At 38.3% G+C, this 22,251-nt stretch overlaps 1 protein-coding gene across 1 annotated transcript in view; it reads right to left on the bottom strand.

Annotated features, from left to right (window-relative positions):
• LOC136871708 (uncharacterized) overlaps positions 1-22,251 on the bottom strand; it is a 245,700-nt gene that overhangs the window by 100,472 nt on the left and 122,977 nt on the right. The window contains exons 11-13 of the mRNA XM_068227141.1: positions 14,592-14,800; positions 14,385-14,502; positions 14,151-14,289 (exon numbers count right to left, since the gene is read on the bottom strand). Of these exons, the coding sequence (XP_068083242.1) occupies positions 14,151-14,289; positions 14,385-14,502; positions 14,592-14,800 (466 nt within the window). The remainder of the gene's footprint in view (positions 1-14,150; positions 14,290-14,384; positions 14,503-14,591; positions 14,801-22,251) is intronic.

The following is a 22,251-nucleotide window of genomic DNA, read 5'->3' as shown; positions in this document are numbered from 1 at the left end:
AAAACTATAAAACAAGTAGTGAGCGGGACATTATTATTTCATTATTTATTTTAAAAAACTCAGCCATAAGATATTCAACAAAATTTATAAAAATTTGATTAGCAATATTTGAAACGTTCTTACAAAAAGAACTATTTTACCAAATATCATGATTGTAGTCTACTTTGTACCTACATGCCGTGTGTAGTAGGTGTAAAAATATAATTTATGTCGCATGAGTAGTTTCTGAGTTTACCCTTCTGACAGCTTGAAGTGAATGTGCAGTCTTAAAAAACATTGCAACAAATAAACTGTCATAAAAAATTTACCAGTAACTAATAAGCTAATAACAATATTCAATGTTGATTCATTGCACATGGTAATTTTTGTCCACCTAGAATAACTATTTCTGTCCAAATCATGATGGCAAAAATAACAATTTTCGACAACTTTACTGTGGTCTTTACAGACAGGTGCCCTTCAAGTTTGTATTCTAACCTGTTAGTGCTAAGAAATCTGGATTCTAATAATAAACAAGTGAGTTACTAGAAACTATTCAATTCAGTATTTCTGTAGCCTAATATAGGCACCAAGAACTTGATTTTTTCCACATATAAAATTCTAAGGCTTCAGGTTAATAGGCAAACACAATACAAGGTGAAGTCTAATGTTAGTTGACAAGAATTTTTTTTCACTGCAGTTATGGCCAATAAGTAGGGGTGGTGATTTTTTGCAATAGTGAAATTATGCAAAATATTTATAATGGCTTATACTTTAGTATTTCGTGATATGTGAAGCCAGGTTCAGTTTAATTGTTGTCTATCTGTCTGGATGTTTGAATATCACACCTGGACTTGACAGAATTTCCTGAAATTCAGTATCCAAGTTTAACCCCTCAGCGCCGACCTCTATACGTTGTATAGACCCTCTTTTCTTCCGTAGCCACCGACCTCTATACGTGGTATAGACCCATACATGGTTTCGCATTTACGGCTATAGCGCGAAGAGTTTTGGAGTTATAGATTTGCAAATTGTTTTGTTCCCAAGAAGAAATGTTGGGGTTTATCAGTGTTGTAAAATAAGAATGAAGATTGTTAAAATGCAGTTGTTTTTGCAAGGGTAAATATTTGTCAAGTATGTCTGAGAACTAGTAATCTCTGCTTTTTTAAATCCTGTTTGCTTAATTTTTTCCAACGTAATAAAATAAAGAAATGATGATCTGAGAAGTTTGTCTTTTCGCGTGATGTTCTTTGCTACTTTTATACACTGAGAGTGCGAATTATTTATTATATTGTCTTTATTTCTCGGCTTGTAATATTTTCGTAACTCTCCACGAGCGCTCTGTGTAGGCATCAGCTAGTGCTGCTTTCTGTCATACGATACGAGAACTAGTTGTTCATAGTATATATCTTGCTTGAAAGAAAATGTCTCGAACTTTTATCTGAAATATGTATCGAGTTGGGTTGTTTCGTCACGCATGTTTTTCCCCTCATTCAGTGTCCTGCTGCTTAGGGTCTCGCTGCAGCTTCATCAGTCTGTGTGACGCACCGCGCTCACCCGTAGTTTGACTGACAGTAATGTGCTTGAAATATTGTATAATTCAGATGAAAGTTTAGTCGGAACTAGTAGTAACAGTATTAGCAGCAGTGATAATGAAATAAATGATGCGGCTGTGGCGGATGGAGTGGTAAATGATGAGAGTGACGATGAGGAGGAATCAGTACTTGGGAATTTTGTGTAGGAGAATATTGATAATTATACATGCCAAAGGGAAATTATCAACAGTGAATTCGGGTTCCTAAATTCTCTAATAATATCCAGACAAGTCACAGGGACAAACACTGAGCAGTTAGGCTTATCTTATCGGGTTCAGATGGAGGAAGGTTTGTTTACAAAATAAGCTCGCTCGGCCGGGGAACGAAATATTCAAGGCCGGCGCGCATCAGATAATACAGTTCCAAGGTTGCAGGAGAGACATTTTATCATGAAATTATCACCCAAGGGTGAGAAATACAAACCTCAGAGACGTTGTATCGTGTGTTCAAAACACGGCAAAAAAAACAACGTCGGTGTACTGCTGCCAAGAGTGTGACGTGGGTCTCTATCTCGAAGAGTGCTTCGAACTCTATCACATGAAACTAAATTACTAAGATAATGTGAAACAATTATGTCATTATCTGCATGTACATAGTTCTATCATAAGGAATTGAAAATTTCGTGAATATCGGGCTACTCTTATACTTGTAGTAACGCTTTAAGTGAATCAATGTATTTCAGTCGCGCGAAGTTGAAATCTCATCCGGCCGCGGAATAAGAAGCTCCTAAAATGGCTGCGACGCTGAGGGGTTAAGGATATCCAGAGAGTGCACTAGGCTATATATTATTTGGAGTCGTCATCTTTTTTTCAGGTAGTTTCTAAATTTATTTATTCATAAATTAGTTTCAACAGACTGAAGAACCTAACAGTTATAAATTATACTTCTGTAGTTTCATTTTTTGAAATGTAAATAACTTTTTGATGTGTTCTGAATACATGACAAAATTTGTTAAGAAGGAAGCCATTCATTTTTAGTGTCAACTTGGTTAATGAACACTTTTTTACAGATATGTTATGTTACATTTCATGTTTTGACAGAATGATAAATTATAAGTTATGTTCAATATCTACATAGAATAGGCAGTAAAAGAAATCAAAGAGAAATTTGGAAAGAGAATCACAATCCGAGGAGAGGAAATCAAAACTCTGAGATTTGCTTATGATACTGTTATTTTATCTGAGTCTACAGAAGATCTGGAGAAACTGATTAATGATATGGACAGAGCCTTGGAGGAGTTCAAGATGAAAATAAAGACGTCCAAAACAAAAGTAATGGAGTGCAGTCGAACAAAGACAGGTGATGCAGGAAATATTAGAAAGTAGATTAATATTGTTACTTGGGTAGTAAAATAACTAATGATGGCAGAAGTAAGGCGGACATAAAATGCAGACAAGCACAAGCAAGGAAGACCTTTCTAAAAAAATAAATTTGCTCATTTCGAACACTGATATAGGAATTAACTCATTAGCACCGGCTTATAGAACCATTCCGTATGCTGCCATTTTGGACCAATTGCCAATATACAGAACAATTCCGTACTAACTTATAAACACTAGTAGTTCAAGTTAATTGCAAGAGATGGATCTTGCAACACATACAGATCACTCCTTGAAGTTTAGGGAATCTTCTAAATAAAATGCACCATACTAAGTTCACAGACTGCTGTATAAAAAGACAAAATGCAATCTGCCTGCACTTCTAGTAAAAAAAAAATATGGCTGGTGGTGATGAAGACATCATGAAGTAGCTAAAAAGTGATGACAATGATTTTTCATCAGGAACAAGTACCAGAATATTTTCCAGTTACTATCCTTCCAACGGAAAGGAAAAAGCACCCTTCCAGGTCCTGCAAAGTGTGCAAGGCTCATAAATTAAGGTCAAGTTAAGTGGCTATGTGAAAAATTGGCATGCCACTTCATCTAGAGAGCTGTTTCAAAAAATGGTGACTGACAACTGAAGACTGAAAAACAGTTACTGAACATATTTTGGGTATTGATCTGTATTGAAAGCAGCTTTCTAAAAATGTACATTTTTTAATAATTCTCAATAAACCAAGTTACTGCATAATTCTCAAAAACAGAGTTTTCTGTCCCTGCAGGTGGAATAATTATTAAGGTTCCAATGGGTAACGAAAACATTTCTGGGGCATGGCATTGTATGAAAGTGAAACATGGACGATAACTAACTCAGAAAGAAAGAGAATAGAAGCTTTAGAAATGTGGTGTTACACAAGAATGCTGAAGGTAAGGTGGGTAGATTGAATCACGAATAAAGAGATACTGAATCGAATTGGTGAGGAGAATAATTTGGCAAAATTTGACCAGAAGAAGAGATAGAATGATAGGACACATCTTACGACACCCAGGGGTAGACCAAGGTAAGAATACAATAAGCAGATACAGTATGTAGTACATATGTAGAAATGAAAAGGTTAGCACAGGATAGGGTGGCATGGAAACTACATCAAACCAGTCTACAGATTGATGACTCAAACAAAAACAACACCACAACAACAACAACAACATGTGGTTAAAAAGGGACAGTGATCTCATACTTTCTAAATCATCAATCAGAGGCTTGGTCGTCTGAAATCTGTATATCATCATCATCATCATCATTTCCCTTTATCCAGCTGTAGCCGGGTAGGGGCAAATATGGTTCCTCTCTACTTTCTTCGGTCTTTCCACCACTCCTCCTCCAACACTGTACATACGTTAGTAAAATAAGTTTGTGTTTCCACGAAGATTCTGGAAGTTTTAATATTTTTCGCTAACCTTCGTTAATTTTCCTAAATTTTTCTTTCCTACTTAGATTTGATACATATTTATTACAATACCTTTAATCAAAATTTAAAGTTATTACTTGTGTTTCAGGGATTGTCTTCCTTCACTTCAATAATCCTTTAGAAGTTGCTTTTGACGTGACGTCTCTTGTTCGTGGCTCACACTTTATTGCCTAGCCTGTCTGCTTGGCAATCATGTCTTACTCATGTTATAATTACTTCATTTTCTTATTGGTTATTTCTTACAACATCACACCGTTTTGTCAATCGCAACTTCATTAGCTATTGGTTCCGGATGATGTAATGTATCCTTCCATGCTTTCTTTTCTTCTCCTCCTGTTCTGACTGGCTACATTATTTAATACTATTTACATTCATTTCAATGATTATTTATTTAAACTTCTATACAGGTATTCTTTTAAGGCCTAGTTTGATTTTTTCAGAATTGTTTGTTTTTTCCTACTTCTGTTATGCAACTCTAGTCTTTACTCTTTCTTCAGTTCTACTTTTTTATATGTCCTTTGCCTAGCCTACTCACATAAAAGGGCTCTCTTCTTGGCTCATGTTGCTCTTGCTAAGTAGAACCACAAAACTTCTCTTCTCAGACCTACTTACTTTGACCAACAGTATGCTGTCTACCCAATATACCACCCAGCACTGACAATCTGCACTTCGCTAGAGGCATGTTGTTTTCTCTGCATTACAGTTGCCTAGGACATTTATCTGTAACAGCCAAGGACTTATGGAATTCTCAATTCTTGAAGTAAAAACTGCTCATCAAGATGGGAAGCCCATTTCTTTGGACAACTACAAATGGGTTTGTACCTACGCTTATATTTCAGAAGACTTTTAATTTAAAAGAATCATAAAGAGTTCTAGTGGCAATAAATTCCTCAAAACTTGATGATTTAAAGGACTTTTAACAAGACTGTATTAAAATCATTTATTGGCACTTTGCCGTTTTCCTGTTGTGTTTATGCTTATACTAGTGGTCTGTCACAGTAATAGCTGTGAACAAAGACTAAAAATGAAACTAATGATAAAGGAAGCGTGAGAAAAGTAACGGAAAATATTCTGAACACCACAAGGCCATTTATTTGCCTTTAAACTTCCACTTGTGTTGTAACTATCTATCTATCTATCTATCTATCTATATATATATATATAGATATATATATATATATATATATCTATATATATATATATATATACAGGAATTTTGAACCCTGGCAATTTATAGAATTTTCACAATGAATTCTGTTTACAAGACATAAATCTATCATATAAAGCTGGCCATATAATGCTCGGCAATTTTCAGTATGCAGTAAATCTGAAATGTACCTATGAATCATCCTCTGAATCTTAAAAACAGTAAGGACCTAATCCCGGAATGTGGCTACGGTTAGCAGAGAAGGATGCAAAGGACATTATACTGCCTTATATGGTTCATGAAATCAGTATCATGTAGCACCATACCTTTAAGTAAGTTGTTTACTTGAGGTTGTGGAAGATAAGCCAAACCATCGCGGTAATACAAATTAAAATGTCCATTTACCATTTCAGCAGCAAAATGTTGTGCTTGGCAGTGCACACAGATTTCATTTAATAATCCTACAATGAATAATTCAATGTAAGTTTCATAATAAAGGACTTTATGAAATAGAATATTCTGAAATGAATATAATTCTGTTTCTCACTTATTAGAACCAATATGGTGCAACAACTAATATTCTGGTAATAACTTGATTTCATAGAGCCATCTATCAGACTAACGATAGAAAGATCTGCATAGACAACTTTCACAGAGTCCTCTATTGGAATTGCATAGAAAGATCAGCATGAGACATCTACCGGTGAATTGCAATGACCTAATCATCATATTATTTGAATAAATTACTATTTTATGCACATAAAGGACAATGAAATAAATAACATTTTTCTAGTAATCCAGAGATAGAGACCTTTCTTTTGATGTATAATACATAGATGTTAGTATTGCAGTTTTCTCACAATACTGTATTACATGTTCTTCATACTATATATATAGGTTAATGTGATGGAGGCTGTGTCTAATGTCGCCTCTTGTATTTATCTTCTGTCTTTGCCAACATATGGCTTAAATTTAATGTTAACTTTTGCAACCCAAAGTAGCCTCTTGTACTTAACCTCTGTCTTTGCAAACATACTGTTTAAATTTAATGTCAACTTTTGCAACTTAATGTTGCCTTTTGAGTCAAACGTCTGTTTTATTGTTTGCTGTAATTTTCATTAGCCAAATTTTGGTATATTTAATGTTTAGTGTTTCTTTTTAATGTCAGACTTCGGTCTTATACACCAGCGGAAAAAATATCCAAACACCAAGAAGGGGTTTTGCTAGATTAACGAACATTGGTTGGCGTGTTTATACATCTGAAAGATGACGTTGATTCGAATTTCTCACAAATCACATTAGTGTGGTGCTAGTAGTGGTCCAATGACGTTGCACATCAGGTTTGCTTTAAATACGGGCTGTACTGTGCGAAAGCGTTACTTACCGATGAGATCGGATGGAGTGACTGTGAGTGGGTAAAGAATACCTTTGTGACGACAAAAGAGGCCAGTATCAACAGCTCACTGTGATTGAACGAGGCTGTATAATAGAGCTACCTGAAGGTGGATTTTCCTTCTACCCTATTGCAGAACGACTTGGCAGGAATGTCTCCACCGTGCATGCGTGCTGGCAGCAGTGGTCATGAGAAGGTACACTCGCAAGAAGACTGGGCTCTGGACGTCTCCATGCAGCACCACCAAGAGATGTATGGCTGTGGCGCAGCGGACTGCATCTGCAGCAGCAATTCAAGCAGCAGTTGGCACCACAGCGACACAACAAACTGTTCAAAACTGGTTACTTGAAGGACAGCTCCGAGCCACACGCCCTGCGGCATGTATTCCACTTACCCCAAACCACCGCCGTCTGCAACTTTAGTGGTGTCAAGCGAGAGCTCATTGGAGGATGGAGTGGAAGTCTGTTGTGTTTTCCGGTGAAAGCCAGTTCTGCCCTGCTGCCAGTGATGGCCATGTGTTGGCTAGGAGGAAGCCAGGTGAGTGCCTGCATTCCACCTGTCTGTGGCGTCAACACACTGGGCCTACACTGGGAGTTCTGGACTGAGGAGCAATTTCCTATGACAGCAGGAGCATTCTCGCGGTTATCTCATGCACTCTGACTCCAGAGGAGCATGTCCGTCTGGTGATTTGACAGTTGTGCTGCAATTCAGGAACAGCATTCCTGGAGGCATTTTTCAACAGGATAATGCACGCCCCCATGCCGCTATTGTAACCCAACGTGCTCTACAGAGTGTCGACATACTGCCTTGGCCTGCTTGATCCCCTTATCTGTCTCCAATCGAACATGTATGGGACATCTTTAGATGACAACTCCACCGTCATCAACAACTGACATTAACCGTCCCTGTATTGACCGAACAAGTGCAAAAGGCATATGGAACTCCATGCCATAAGCTGACATCTGGCATCTGTATGACAAAACGCATGCACATTTGCATGCCTGCATTCAACAGACAGGTGATTACACCGGTTATTAATGGACCAGCAGGGCATATTTGCAATGGCTTTTCTTGCGCAGATATTAACCTGTAGCCTTGTACCTTTAATCAATTAAATATGTTATTTATTGCCAAAATTTCTGTATTCTACATTCCTTATTTCATGGTTAACATATCCACAAAGACGCATACGAGATGCTGTCAGTTGTTACAATTATTTTATTTCAACGTATTTACAAATTAACCACACACATAACCTTAAATCTCTGTTGGCACAGACAAAACACTCCCATGACCAAGCTGCCATTTTAAAACAACTGAATAACACAGCACATAGAGGTTGCAACCTTGGAACACAGTTGGAACAGATGACTACCGACTGCCTACATCGGCATGTCAGCCTAAGCACAACACATGTTCTACTAAACTATAACTCTCTTAACAGAAACTCTCAATAACTAACTTCAACATCTAGATCATCTCTTTATATAGGTGCCTGGCCAGGCTTCTAGAAAGTTACATTACAAAAAATATCTTCATGAAAATTCTAGAGTGTCTAATACACAGATAACAATGTACAGAATATTCTCAATCGTTCTCGTGCCTATTACCATTCTGGAAGTTACAATGTGTTTTACAATTATGGATTACAAATTATATACAGATAAGAATAAATTATAATTTACAGATAGGTCTTATGGCGACGATAGGACAGGAAAAAGAGCTAGGAGTGGGAAGGAAGCGGCCGTGGCCTTAATTAAGGTACAGCCCCAGCATTTGCCTGGTGTGAAAATGGGAAACCACGGAAAACCATTTTCAGGGCTGCCGACAGTGGGGTTCGAGCCTACTATCTCCCGAATACTGGATACTGGCCGCACTTAAGCAACTGCAGCTATCGAGCTCGGTAATGATAATACTAATACTAAATGAATGTACATCACTTCACGACTATACATACAAGTAATAATAACCATAATCGTAAAATAATAGTAATAATCACGGTCGTAAAATAAAAATAATAACCATAATAATTCGAGCTCGATATCTGCACTAGTTACCCATGGGTGAGAAAAAAACACTGTTTTCAAGTTATACCTGTTATCGCACTTCCGTCATGGTGTTTGGATTTTTTTTTCCGCCAATGTATTATTAAAAGGCTACTCGCGGATCAGTGGCATTCAGCTCAAGATCAAGTGAATTTATTGATTTCTGTTTTTTCTAGGCAATGTATTTTCTAAATTATTTAATAAAATTGTAAGCATTTTGTTATATTTGTAGTTCTAGCCATCCCCTAAGCTTCTTCATAATATAATCCACTACAACTTTCTTTCTCAATGGATCTTCATTCTTACCCCAAAGGTTTTTTGGTCAAACCTATCCAAAACCTCTTCAAACTGGGTGCAGTGGTTCCTGGATGGTGATGTCTTGAAGATGTGGAGGAACAACAAACCAACTTCTATAGATTGTGGCACCTTGTTGTTACTCGTCAGAATGTTGAGTGAAAGTTAGATGTGTTTGGATCTGTTATAAGGGATATTACCATATGATGTATGTGCAGTGTATACATTTAAAGTGAAGAGGGGGGAGGACTGATCAATCAATCAATCAATCAATCAATCAATCAATCAATCAATCAATCAATCAATCAATCAATCAATCAATCAATCAATCAATCAATCACCACTGATCTACATTTAGGGCAGTCGCCAAGCGGCAGATTCCCTATCTATTGTTTTCCTGGTCTTTTCTTAAATAACTGCAAAGAATTTGGAAATTTATTGAACATCCCTTGGTAAATTATTCCAATCCCTGATTCCCCTTCTTATATACGAATATTTGCCCCAATTTGTCCTCTTGAATTCCAACTTTGTCTTCATATTGTGATCTTTCCTACTTTTAAAAACACCACTCAAATTTATTGTCTAATAATGCCATTTTACGCCATCTCAAAAAAAAAAAAAAAAAATTACTCATTCGGGACAAATATTTTAGGTTCCCTGTGAGAATCAACATCTATATCACATGCCATTTAGTCGAGCAGCTTGTCTCCTTTCTCCCAAGTCTTCCCAGCACAAACATTGCAACATTTTCGTTAAAGCCACTATTTTGTCTGAAATCACCCAGAACAAATCAAGTTGCTTTCCGCTGGATGTTTTCCAGTTCTCGAATCGAGTAATCCTGGTGAGGGTCCCATATACTGGAACCATACTCTAGTGGAGTCTTACCAGACACTTATATGTCCTCCACTTTATATCCTTACTACAACCCCTAAATAGCCTCATAACCATGTGCAGAGATCTGTACGCTTTATTTACAATCCTGTTTATGTGATTACCCCAATGATCTTTCCTTATTTTAACACCTCACTACTTACAGTGATTCCCATAAGGAACTTTCACCCTCTCAACGCAGTAATTAAAAATGAGAGGATTTTTCCTATTAGTGAAACTCACATCCTGACTTTTTACCCTGTTTATCATCATACCATTGCCTGCTGTCCATCTCACAACATTGTCGAGGTTATTTTGCATTTGCTCACTATTTTGTAACTTATTTATTACTCTATACAGAATAACATAATCTGCAAAAAGCCTTATCTCTGATTCCATTTCTTTACTCATATCATTTACATGGTCCAGCTCCATGGCTAAATGGTTAGCGTGCTGGCCTTTGCTGCAGAGGGTCTCGGGTTCGATTCCCGGCCGGGTCAGAGATTTTAACCTTAAATGGTTAATTCCCTTGGATCAGGGACTGGGTGTTTGTGCTGTCCCCAACATCCCTGCAACTCAAACACCACACATAACACTATCCTCTATCACAATAACATGCAGTTCCCTACACATGGCAGATACTGCCCATCCTCATTAAAGGGTCTGCCTTACAAGGGCTGCACCCGGCTAGAAATAGCCACACAAAATTATAATTATTATTATAATAATAATAATAATTATTATTATTATTTTTGTCTGCTATTTGCTTTACGTCGCACCGACACAGATAGGTCTTATGGCGACGATATATATTATATTTATTATTATAATTATTATGATCATCATTTATATGTATATAAGAAAATACTGCCTGTTTGTGAAATGAGGAAAAAAGAAATGTACTTGCATATTAAGATTCCTGTTAGAATATTTTGATGATAGTTAATTCTCGGTAAATTTAATAGTTAACACTAGAACGGCCAGAGCGGTCATTTTGACCGTTAGCGAATTTCAAGGTATTTCCACGCTCGTAATTTTTTTAGCACGAGGTTGTGCTTTCGTGACTTTTAATCTTTTAGGATTATGTACATTCACTCCAAAAATTTCATCTGTAGATGATAAGGGAACACTGATATTGCCCATTATACCTAGGAAGGCCATAAGCGGTCATTTTGACCGCTTCACTTCCTTGATACGGAGAGCTCTATTCTGATCACTGCTTGCTTCCTGTGATATATTTACAAGTGGCGCTATAGGGGCGTATGATGTAACTGAATAGTTTGCCTATAGCAGTGGTCGTGTGTGGACGAGTTAGTGCCTGTCCCTTGTGTAGTATTGTGCGTAATAATGGCTCGGTGGCAAAAACTTACTCCTGTTCAATTATTAGCAGAACTTGAAAAGCTAGGAGAAGACGAATCAAATGCGAAGATGAGGATTTTATACCTCAACAGTGCGGTAATATGACGGATAGTGATAGTTATTCGGCTAATGAAAACATTCACACAGTGGACTTCACACCTACAATAGACTAAGTTACTCCTTCAACCATCCGTGATCAATCTTGAAGCAGAGGATGTTCTCTTAGCAGCGGGCCACCTGTTCTCAGAGGAAGGGGATAAGGTGGGAGAGGTCATGAACTGGTAAAGTCTTCTTCATTTACACCAGGGGATCAGTTATGTGGTAAGGATGGAACAACTATTTGGACTGTTATCGACAGTAGTGGTAACCCCCTGGAAGGATGGCTGTTCAGAATGTACTGAAAGAGGCAGCAGGGCCTACTTTTCACGCTAAGCGTAACGTAGAGACTAATAGCAAGGTTAGTGCCTGGCCTTTATTCACTGACACATCCATGTTGAAGCATAATTATAAAGATGTGCACAGAGACCAAAGCTCATAGACAGACAATGGACAACAACTGGTCTATTTCTCTGGAAGAATTAGATGCTTTTATTGCTTTGTTATACGCCCATGGAGTTTATAAACTTACTAGTCTAGCCATAAATCAGATGTGGTCTTCTTTATCAGAATCACATTCTTGTTCACTTTTCCTTGATATACTGTGAGAGTAGAGTGATCTTCTTTCTGAAGTACTACAGTCTCTCACAGATTCATAGGTAGTGCTTTGATTGACTGCGAGATTTCCTTCCTCACTCCATTGATTGATCGAACAATGCTAGTTTTCTTCAGTCTCTCAGCCAACTCCACCTATATAAAGAAGTTATCAGTGGACCACGTTACATCCTTTCGAGAGGTATGGGTCGATAAGTTTCATGACAATATTTTCAGGCAGTGACTCATTGGCAGGTCGCATTTTCTCTTTCCCAAGGTAAGCAAATCCATTGCACACATACTTAGAATCAATGTCTACCAGTAGCCAGAATTTTATGGGAAATGTATCTGGCTTGTTGGCCATATACTAGGTGAACCTGCACCGAGCTTTGCTGGGGAAAAGTTGTTCATCAACTGCGATATTCGCTCCTGGTTCATAGCATGCACAACAATTTTCAATAAATCTATTCCAAATAGCAGACGCCAAAGCAAATATATCTGTCTGCAAACGAGTGGATCTAGTTTTACGGAGATCAAAGTACAAATACCTTATAATTTATTTCAACCTGTTTTTTGCCATAGTGTTAGTGAAAACAGGGGGATCCCATAACACTCTACACCCGAGCGTTCAAGTCAGTGAAGATAACAAGAAGCTGCCTAGTAGGCTACTACTGAATTTCATAACGGAACTAAGTATGGGGTGGATGTAGCTGATCAAATGGCGCGTAAATACACCACTAGGGCTGGATGCCGGAGGTGGCCTGTGAACGTATTTTAGAACGTACTTGATCTAGCAGCAATAAATTCGTGGGTAATCTACAAGGAAGTTACGAGACAGAGAATCCCTCGACATGATTATATTCTTGAAGTAATACAAGAACTAAGATCTGATTTTGTGAAGACAAGATCCCGGTTGAGTAAACTCCCTACACTTCAGCCTGAGCCTCAGACTCGGGTCCAATGTGCCAGTCGTAAGCGACGAAAATGTCAAGTGAACTCCAATTGTAAACCGAACAAAACTTCTGACACATGTTCTTCGTGCAAAAAAGTAGTCTGTTGAAAATATTCATGTAAGATAATAACTTGCATAAATTACTTGTCAAGTGCCTAAATAGGCTTGTAAACAAATAAAGACTGTTATGTTTATCATAAGTTTTTACAAAGGTGTTCAGTAGCAAATCGGCCAAAATATTTCATTGTTACCTATTAGAAGTGAGATAATATAAACAATTATTAATATTTAACAATGGATTGATCTGTACACAATACTACCCAATTGTTAACTATGTTGTTTTAAAATTTTAAAAATCAACATTTGCATGTTTCCCAGATCCTGGATTCTAGATATATGTCACTAAAAGGCAGCGGTCAAAATGACCGCCTGCGGCCTTTATAGGTATGAGGAAAGTTCGGCCGTTCTAGTGTTAAACTTATAGCAACTTTTATTGGTGGAGTGAAAATCTGGCATGCTACCCTCATTCGTTTTTGGAATATCGACAGCACATCATTGTCGCCCTGGGAGAAGAGTACTCGTGCTACGATTAACTCAATTATTAATTTATTTCTGTATAGCATATTACAGTGGTGCCAAATTTTATTTCAAGTTTAGTTAATATGTTTGTTGAATTTGACTGTAAAAGGGGAGAATAATTTTTAGTTGCACTCCAGTAAATAGCTGTATGTTTAATTTTCTTTAGTTAATGCCCTTCAGATGTTAATAGTTGTGTTAAGCAAGTTACAAAGAGCTAAAAAATTTGAATATCGTATTTGGAGAAGTTATAATTTATTATGCAAGACGTCAGAGGCAATTTGTGGAATTATGTTAGCAATGGGTCCCACTCATTTAAATATTAATGACCACAGCTGACAGAAGGCCTATTGCAGTAACGACATTTCTTGTCCAACTTAACGGTTAACATTAAACAGAAACAAACTTAAATGAACACAAATAGTAGTAATGCCAAAAATAAAAAGTATTATTTCAATTCACCTGCGTACTGCATCTCTTGAGTTGGTACTTGTATAGCCAACAGATGGTCGTCTAGGAACTCCTCCTATGGCTGATGATGATGGTGGTATAACAGGAGATTTCATAGCAGTGCCAACTGTTGAGCCAGTAACTGGAGGTGCTAATACCATAAAATGGTTAACAAAAATGATAGAAAAAGGTACTATTTCCATTACTAAACCTTAGTTAAGTTCAAACTACCAAAAATATACCTACTTTTTTTTGGATCTACTTTCTTTCGGCTTGGATCATATTTTGAAGTACACAATTTATTTTCTTCCTCTACTTTCTGCTGGTCTAGGAGATCTTCAGGAGTCATACCACTCGTAGCTTGCTACCAAACGGAACAAAAAGGAAGAATAGGAAAATACGAAAACAGAGAAATCCAAATATTTTATAAAACAAAGTACTATAGAGACTTACCGTCTCCATTTTAACTTCAATTTTATCAAGCTGATGAATCACAACATTAAGAAGTGAAACTACATCACGATCCTTCTCATCCAGCAACAATCTCCGCACACATGATTCCATAGCGAGAAGAAGCTGACGATCAGTTGGTAAGCGTAACATTGCTTTCAGTTTCGGTATCAATGCTACTAGGCCAAGCCGGATGTTGGGAATTTTGTCCTCTAAGATTAAAAAAAACAAAAAAAAAAACAAAAGCAGTATTTAATTATGACAAAAATCTAATGATTCATGATTCATGAAGTCACTTTGCAGCTATAAGACATATAGTAATATACCAAATCTTGTGAGGAAAATATTTGATATATTTAATATCAAAAGAGCTTTCTTTCTTTCTTTCTTTCTTTACCAGTTATTGAAAAACAATTTAAGAAGAAGCAAGTATTTCTTTTATTTTTAAATTTGTTTATTGTATGACACAGTTCAAATCATTGTTAATTCATGAATACTTTTGAAATTAGGAGAGAAGCAGTAATGAGGGATGTCCATAAGAAACAGGTCTTATCCCCAACTTTAAATTCAGGTACACTTGTTTTTCTTATTAAATCCAGCTACTGTACATAGGCAAAAGTATGGTATGGTTCCGGGGCTCGCGCAAAACTATCCATATCCCGAATGGAAGGCTCTTACATTTCCCATGGCTCCACTGTCGTAGGTTTTCAAGGCACATTTTACAAATTACAACCCATGTCAGAAAAGTTCCAGTACTGAGGTCGTAAAAAATAGAAAAGTTACACTTACCAAGTAAATGAGCTTAGCTCCTGTCGAAGTAGTCCCCTTGGATATCTATACACAATTGCCAGCATTTATGGAGGCCTTGGAAGCAAGCAGGCAAATTATAAATTGTGATGCTTGTAAGCTCATGTGTCACAGCCCGTTGGATGTCTGTGATATCTTGATGAAGCTCTCCTTTCAGTAGCATTTCACTTGCAGAAACAAGAAAAAATCGCAAGGTGAGAGGTTGGGCCAATGTGGTGGATGTGGGACGACAGTGACAGAATGTCTGGCCAGATACTCAATAACAGATAAAGCAGTGTGAGGTCTTGCATTGTCATGCAGTATGAACCAGTCCTGTGACTGCCACAAATCAGGGCAGGGTGAACTAACCCTTTACTGTCAAAGAATGCGCTCAACATTGGCTTTATTCTCAAAGATTGACTTTTTTTTTTTTTTTTTCTCCCCCGAGGCTGGTGATCCATGATTCTGACATTCTGCACTTTGATGCTTCGTGTGCGGGTTCATACTGGTAACACCAACTTTCATCCTCAGCAATAACCTTTGTAGGATATGTGGAATCACGTCTGGCTCTATCCAGTAGTTCCACAAAAATTCTTTGTCTTTTCCCTTTATGGTCAATGGCAAATAAGTTAATATGGGAAGGGCAGCTGATTCAGAAAGTGATGGAACCAACTAGAGGGAAGAATATTCTGGATGGGGTGCTGTTAAAACCAGATGAGCTCTATAGAGAAACCGAAGTAATAGATGATATTAGTGATCACGAAGCTGTTTTTGTCGTAGCTAAAAATAAATGTGCAAGAAAGGAAGATATTAAAATTAGGACTATTAGGCAGTACCATATGGCTGATAAAACAGGCATGAGGGAGTTTCAAAAAAGTAACTATGATAGGTGGAAAACGGTAAATAAAAATTTTTAACAGACCCTGAGATGGGTTTAAAACAATTGTTGAGGAATGTGAGAACAGGTTTGTATCTTTAAATGTGGTAAGGAATGGTAAAGATCTACTATATTATAACAGAGAAGTAAACAGACTAAGAAGAAGGTGCAGGATGGAAAGAAATAGAATTAGAAATGGCTGTGGAAGTATGGAGAAATTGAAGGAACTTACTAGGAAACTGAATTTAGCAAAGAAGTCAGCAAAGGATAGCATGATGACAAGCATGATGGGCAGTCATACAAATTTTAGTGAAAAAATGGAAGAGTATGTTTAGGTACTTTAAGGCAGTTTCAGGTTCCAAGAAGGAAATTCCAGGAGTCATTAACGAACAAGGCGAGTGTGTATGTGAGGATATTCAAAAAGCAGAAGTATTCAGTCAGCAGTATGTAAAGATGGTTGGTTTAAAGGATAATGTAGAGACAGAGGAGGTGACCAATACCAAAGAGGTATTAAAATTTACCATGATAACAATGACATTTACAGTAAGATACAAAACTTGAAAACTAGAAAAGCAGCTGGAATTGATAAGATTTCTGGGGATATACTAAAGATAATGGGTTGGAATATAGTACCTTATGTGAAGTAGTTATTTGGTTATTGTTTGCATGAAGAAGCTATACCAAATGAATGGAGAGTTGCTATAGTAGCCCCTGTGTTTAAAGGAAAAGGTGATAGACATAAAGCTGAAAATTACAGGCCAGTCAGTTTGACATGCATCGCTTTGGGAAATAATTCTTTCTGATTATATTAGACATGTTTTCAAAACTAAAAACTAGTTTGATAGAAGTCAGTTTGGGTTTAGGAAAGATTATTCCACTGAAGCTCAACTTGGAGGATTCCAGCAAACTGTAGCAGATATCCTGGATTCAGGAGGTCAAATGGACTGTATCGTGATTGACCTATCTAAGGCATTTGATAGGGTAGATCATGGGAGACTACTGGCCAAAATTAGTGCAATTGGACTAGAAAAAAAAAGCGACTGAATGGGTGGCTATATTTCTAGAAAACAGAACTCAGACAATTAGAGTAGGTGAAGCTTTATCTGCCCTATGATAATTAAGAGGGGAATTCCTCAAAGCAGTATTATTGGACCTTTATGTTTTCTTATGTACTGTATATCAGTGATATGTGTAAAGAAGTGGAATCAAAGATAAGGCTTTTCGCAGATGATGTTATTCTGTACAGAGTAATAAATAAGTCACAAGACTGTGAGCAACTGCCATTTTCTTGAAAACAGAAAAGCAAAATGTTTACAGCCGAAATAATAAAGATACCATTGTATAACTGAACAGCACACCACTATAAGTTTGACTTCGCTACATTTGCCCATCTATTTATGTAATCAATTACAGAGTGAAATAACGTTAAATGTTTTTGAAAAGGGGGTGGGGCGGTGCCCAAAAGCCTTTCATGCATGAACCACCACTGGAAAAGGCATATAATTCTCTGGTAAGACCCCAACCTAAGTATGGGTCCAGTGTACAGGACCCTCACCAGCATTACTTTATTCAAGAAAAGAATCAAAAGAAAAGCAGCCAATTTGTTCTGGATGATTTCCGACAAAAGAGTAGCGTTACAAAAATGCTGCAAAGTTTGGGCTGGGAAGACCAGGGAGAAAGGAGACGAGCTGCTCGTCTAAGTGGCATGTTGCATAAAACTATTTTCATGTTTTTTTTTACCCGTATTGAACTTACTTCTAATATAAACATAACATTAAAATACATAAAAAATTATGTATTGAATTAGGTGGAAAATAAAAAAACAAGAATTGTAACTATAAGTGGTATGTTCCGAGCTGTTAGTGGAGAGATGGCGTGGAATGACATTAGTAGACGAATAAGTTTGAATGGCGTTTATAAAAGTAGGAAAGATCACAATATGAAGATAAAGTTGGAATTCAAGAGGACAAATTGGGGCAAATATTCGTTTATAGGAAGGGGAGTTAGGGATTGTTATAACTTACCATGGGAGATGTTCAATAAATTTCCAATTTCTTTGCAATAATTTAAGAAAAGGCTAGGAAAACAACAGACAGGAAATCTGCCACCTGGGCGACTGCCCTAAATGCAGATCAATAGTGACTGAGGGTGTGCAGGATGAGTTTTACATTCAGTTTCCGCTTCCCTAAATTGTTGCGTAAAATCTTATGACATGCACAGTTACACGACGGTCTTCTTGCAATAACTGCCTTACACGCTCCACATTTGCATCGGAATGTGCTGTAGACTTTCACTGAATCTCTGGCTTTCTGAAACCTTTTGTTTCACTCAAACACATGACTTCTTGACAGTTCATTGCCTCCATATGCTTGTGTAATCATTGTCCACATTTCACTAGGGGTTTTACTGAGCTGAACACAAAACTTAAATGTCCACTCTTTGTTCACAATCAGTGTCCATTGTGTCACCATCACTAAACCAAACAGAGTGATGCTAAGCACGGCCCTGCCACCTAGTGCGTGTGCATGGAAACATTGCCCAGGCCATCTCAGAACGTACACATACCAGGTAACATAAAACCAACATTTGTTCCTTTGTTCATATTGCAACCTCAGAAATACACTTGTCCTGGAACTTTTCTGACAAGGATGTACATTGGGAGCCCACACCTTGTCCAAGTCTCCTTACTTTAAAATATGCATAATACACTATGTAATCAAAAGTATCCAGACACCCCCAAAAATATACGTTTTTCATCTTAGGTGCATTGTGCTGCCACTTGTGTCAGAAGTCTGTACAGGAGAATTCCACACTCCTAAACATCCCTAGGTCAACTGTTTCTGATGCGATAGTGAAGTGGAAACGTACAGCACGAAAGTGTACAGGCCGACCTCGTCTGTTAATTGACAGAGAGGGTCGTCAAGTGTAATAGGCAGACATCTATCCAGACCATCACACAGGAATTCCAAACTGCATCAGGATCCACTCCAAGTACTATGACAGTTCGGTGGGAGGTGAGAAAACTTGGATTTCATGGTTGAGTGGCTGCCCATACGCCACACATCACGCAGGTTAATGCCAAACGACGCCTCGCTTGGTGTAAGGAGCGTAAACATTGGACGATTGAACAGTGGAAAAACGTTGTGTGGAGTGACGAATCACGGTACACAATGTGGCGATCCGATGGCAGGGTGTGGGTATGGTGAATGCCCGGTGAACGTCATCTGCCATCGTGTGTAGTGCCAACAGTAAAATTCGGAGGCGGTAGTGTTATGGTGTGGTCGTGCTTTTCATGGAGGGGGCTTGCACCCTGTGTTGTTTTGCATGACGCTATCACAGCACAAACCTACATTGATGTTTTAAGCATCTTCTTGCTTCCCACTGTTGAAGAGCACTTCGGGGATGGCGATTGCATCTTTCAACACGATCGAGCACCTGTTCATTATGCACGGCCTGTGGCGGAGTGGTTACACGACAATAACATCCCTGTAATGGACTGGCCTGCACAGAGTCCCGACCTGAATCCTACAGAACACCTTTGGGATGTTTTGGAACACTGACTTCGTGCCAGGCCTCACCGACCGACATCGCTACCTCTCCTCACTGCAGCACTCCGTGAAGAATGGGCTACCATTCCCCAAGCAACCTTCCAGCACTTGATTGAACGTATGCCTGTGAGAGTGGAAGCTGTCATCAAGGCTAAGGGTGGGCCAACACCATACTGAATTCCAGCATTACCGATGGATGGGTGCCACAAACTTGTACGTCATGTTCAGCCAGGTGTCCGGATAATTTTGATTACCTAGTGTATAAATGTTTCACCAATACTGTTATTGACCTAATATGCCCCTTCATTATATAACATCCACACAAGTAACAGAATGAGTCTGGGTTAATCCCACATCATCTTCTAATTCCTGACACACTCACCATTTTTACAACTCAACATAACAGGTCAGACTTCCACCACACTCACAACGCAACTGACTGCCACCAACAAAGCTGTAACTCTGCTTTTGAGGTGGTAACAATTCTAAAAATTGACTTTTATATCAAACGAGTTCAATAGAGAGGACAAATTACAGCCAATTCACTGTTATTGCAAAGCAGCACCTAGCCACAATGACACATTTTCAGAGAGTAAATGGCAATTAACACTAAAACTTGATGTGATACACACGCACAAAAAAAAGTGACAGTTCTGAAATCAGGACACCCTATTTAGATAAAATCATTTATCAGATGCTTTGCCACAAAAATCATACTAGGAATACCATAATCCCTCAATATGGCTAACAGCTTCCTTAAAGGAACTCTGATCAAGCATTCAAGGTCACTGCAATAGGAATCATGAAGGTCAGACAGTTTCCACTGAGAAATAAGAAGAGGGTCTGCTGATGGCTCTATACAAAACTCACATGTTGCAGTATGACTGCAGTTATGATGACAATGGGGCAGGAAAGGCCTAGGAATGGCAAGGAAGTGGCCGTGACCTTAATTAAGGTACAGCCCCAGCATTTGCCTGGTGTGAAAATGGGAAACCACGGAAAACCATCTTCAGGAATGCCGAGAGTGGGGTTCGAACCCACTATCTCCCGGATGTGAACTCACAGTTGCACGCTGCTAACCGCACGGCTAACTTGCCCAGTACAGGAAGAAGGATAGTGTTGATGATAGATAGGTGTCCTTCATATACATCTCTCCTGCATAATATCAAAGTAGTCTTCTTTCCTCCTAAACTTTGGGCCTAGGCATTATTCAGTCAGTGAAAGTGAAATACAGTAAGGCCCTGGTTCAAAGAACTATTTCTTTCCTTGAAAGAAATGAGGAAATGAAACTGCCATGCATATGTTTGTAGCAGCATGACAACAAGCCACAATGCTTGCTTGTTGTTTAAAGGGGCCTAACATCTAAGGTCATCAGCCCCAAGCCACAACAGACCCAATTCGAGACTGCTTTGGCCATACAGGTTGTGGTGCCATTTCTGAATTTTTTAATGAAGAAGACCACTATAGATGACAATGGGAAAGATTAGTGGGGTTGTATCAAACGACATGAATGCCAGAACATTCAAAGAATTTCTTACTTGCAATGATGATATCCTAATCTCAACACCACAAACAGATGTTGTGGACCTTTGTGATTAAGCGAGGAAACAAAACACTGAAGCAGAAGAGGAAAAAGAGGATCCAACAAAACCAAATTTTGGGACAGCAGTTGAAGGACTAGATCTCACAAAGGGGTTTGTTCTGTTCATAAGATTTCTCCCACAGTTGTTTTTACTATTAAAAAGCATATCTGACGTACCTCTGCTGAATCTGCATTAGTAGGACTTTTTCTGACAGCATTAGTATATGACTGAATAGTATCCAGGCTATGATCTTTCCAGCAATAGAAGCGATAGAAGAGAGATTCCATGATAGTTTCTGCAGTCTGTTCTATCACCCTTTTTGAAGATTACTGCCAGTAGCTAATTTCAAAAGTCTAGTGAAATCTGCTCAGTGTTCCAGATCTTGATTATGAGGGCTTACAATTGACTGTTTAGTACACTGCACCTTCAAAGATTTCTGCTGATGTGTCATCTGACACAGTTGCTTCATGTGCCTTGGACTGTGTCTTCTAGACTTGTGCAAGAGTTGGAGATAAGCTATTGGTTTTACGTCGCATCGACACAGACAGGTCTTATGGTGACGATGGAATAGGAAAGGGCTAGGAGTGGGAAGGAAACTAACATGGCCTTAATTAAGGTACAGCCCGAGCATTTGCCTGGTGTGAAAATCGGAAACCACAGAAAAACCATCTTCAGGGCTGCTGACAGTGTGGCTCGAACCCACTATCTCCTGGATGCAACCACACAGCCAACTCGCCTGGTTGGAGATAAGCCAAGCTGTTCTTAACCAGAGCTTGAGCAATAACATTCAATAAATGCTTGTCAACTTCTGATTCAGCATTACATAATTCATGGATATGTTCTCTCCAGCAACTGCTAACAGAATCTGA

This window comes from Anabrus simplex, chromosome 1 (assembly GCF_040414725.1).
Source record: "Anabrus simplex isolate iqAnaSimp1 chromosome 1, ASM4041472v1, whole genome shotgun sequence".
NCBI lineage: Eukaryota > Metazoa > Arthropoda > Insecta > Orthoptera > Tettigoniidae > Anabrus > Anabrus simplex.
Note: the sequence above shows the minus strand (reverse complement) of the source record. Positions and strands in the feature narration are given on the sequence as shown.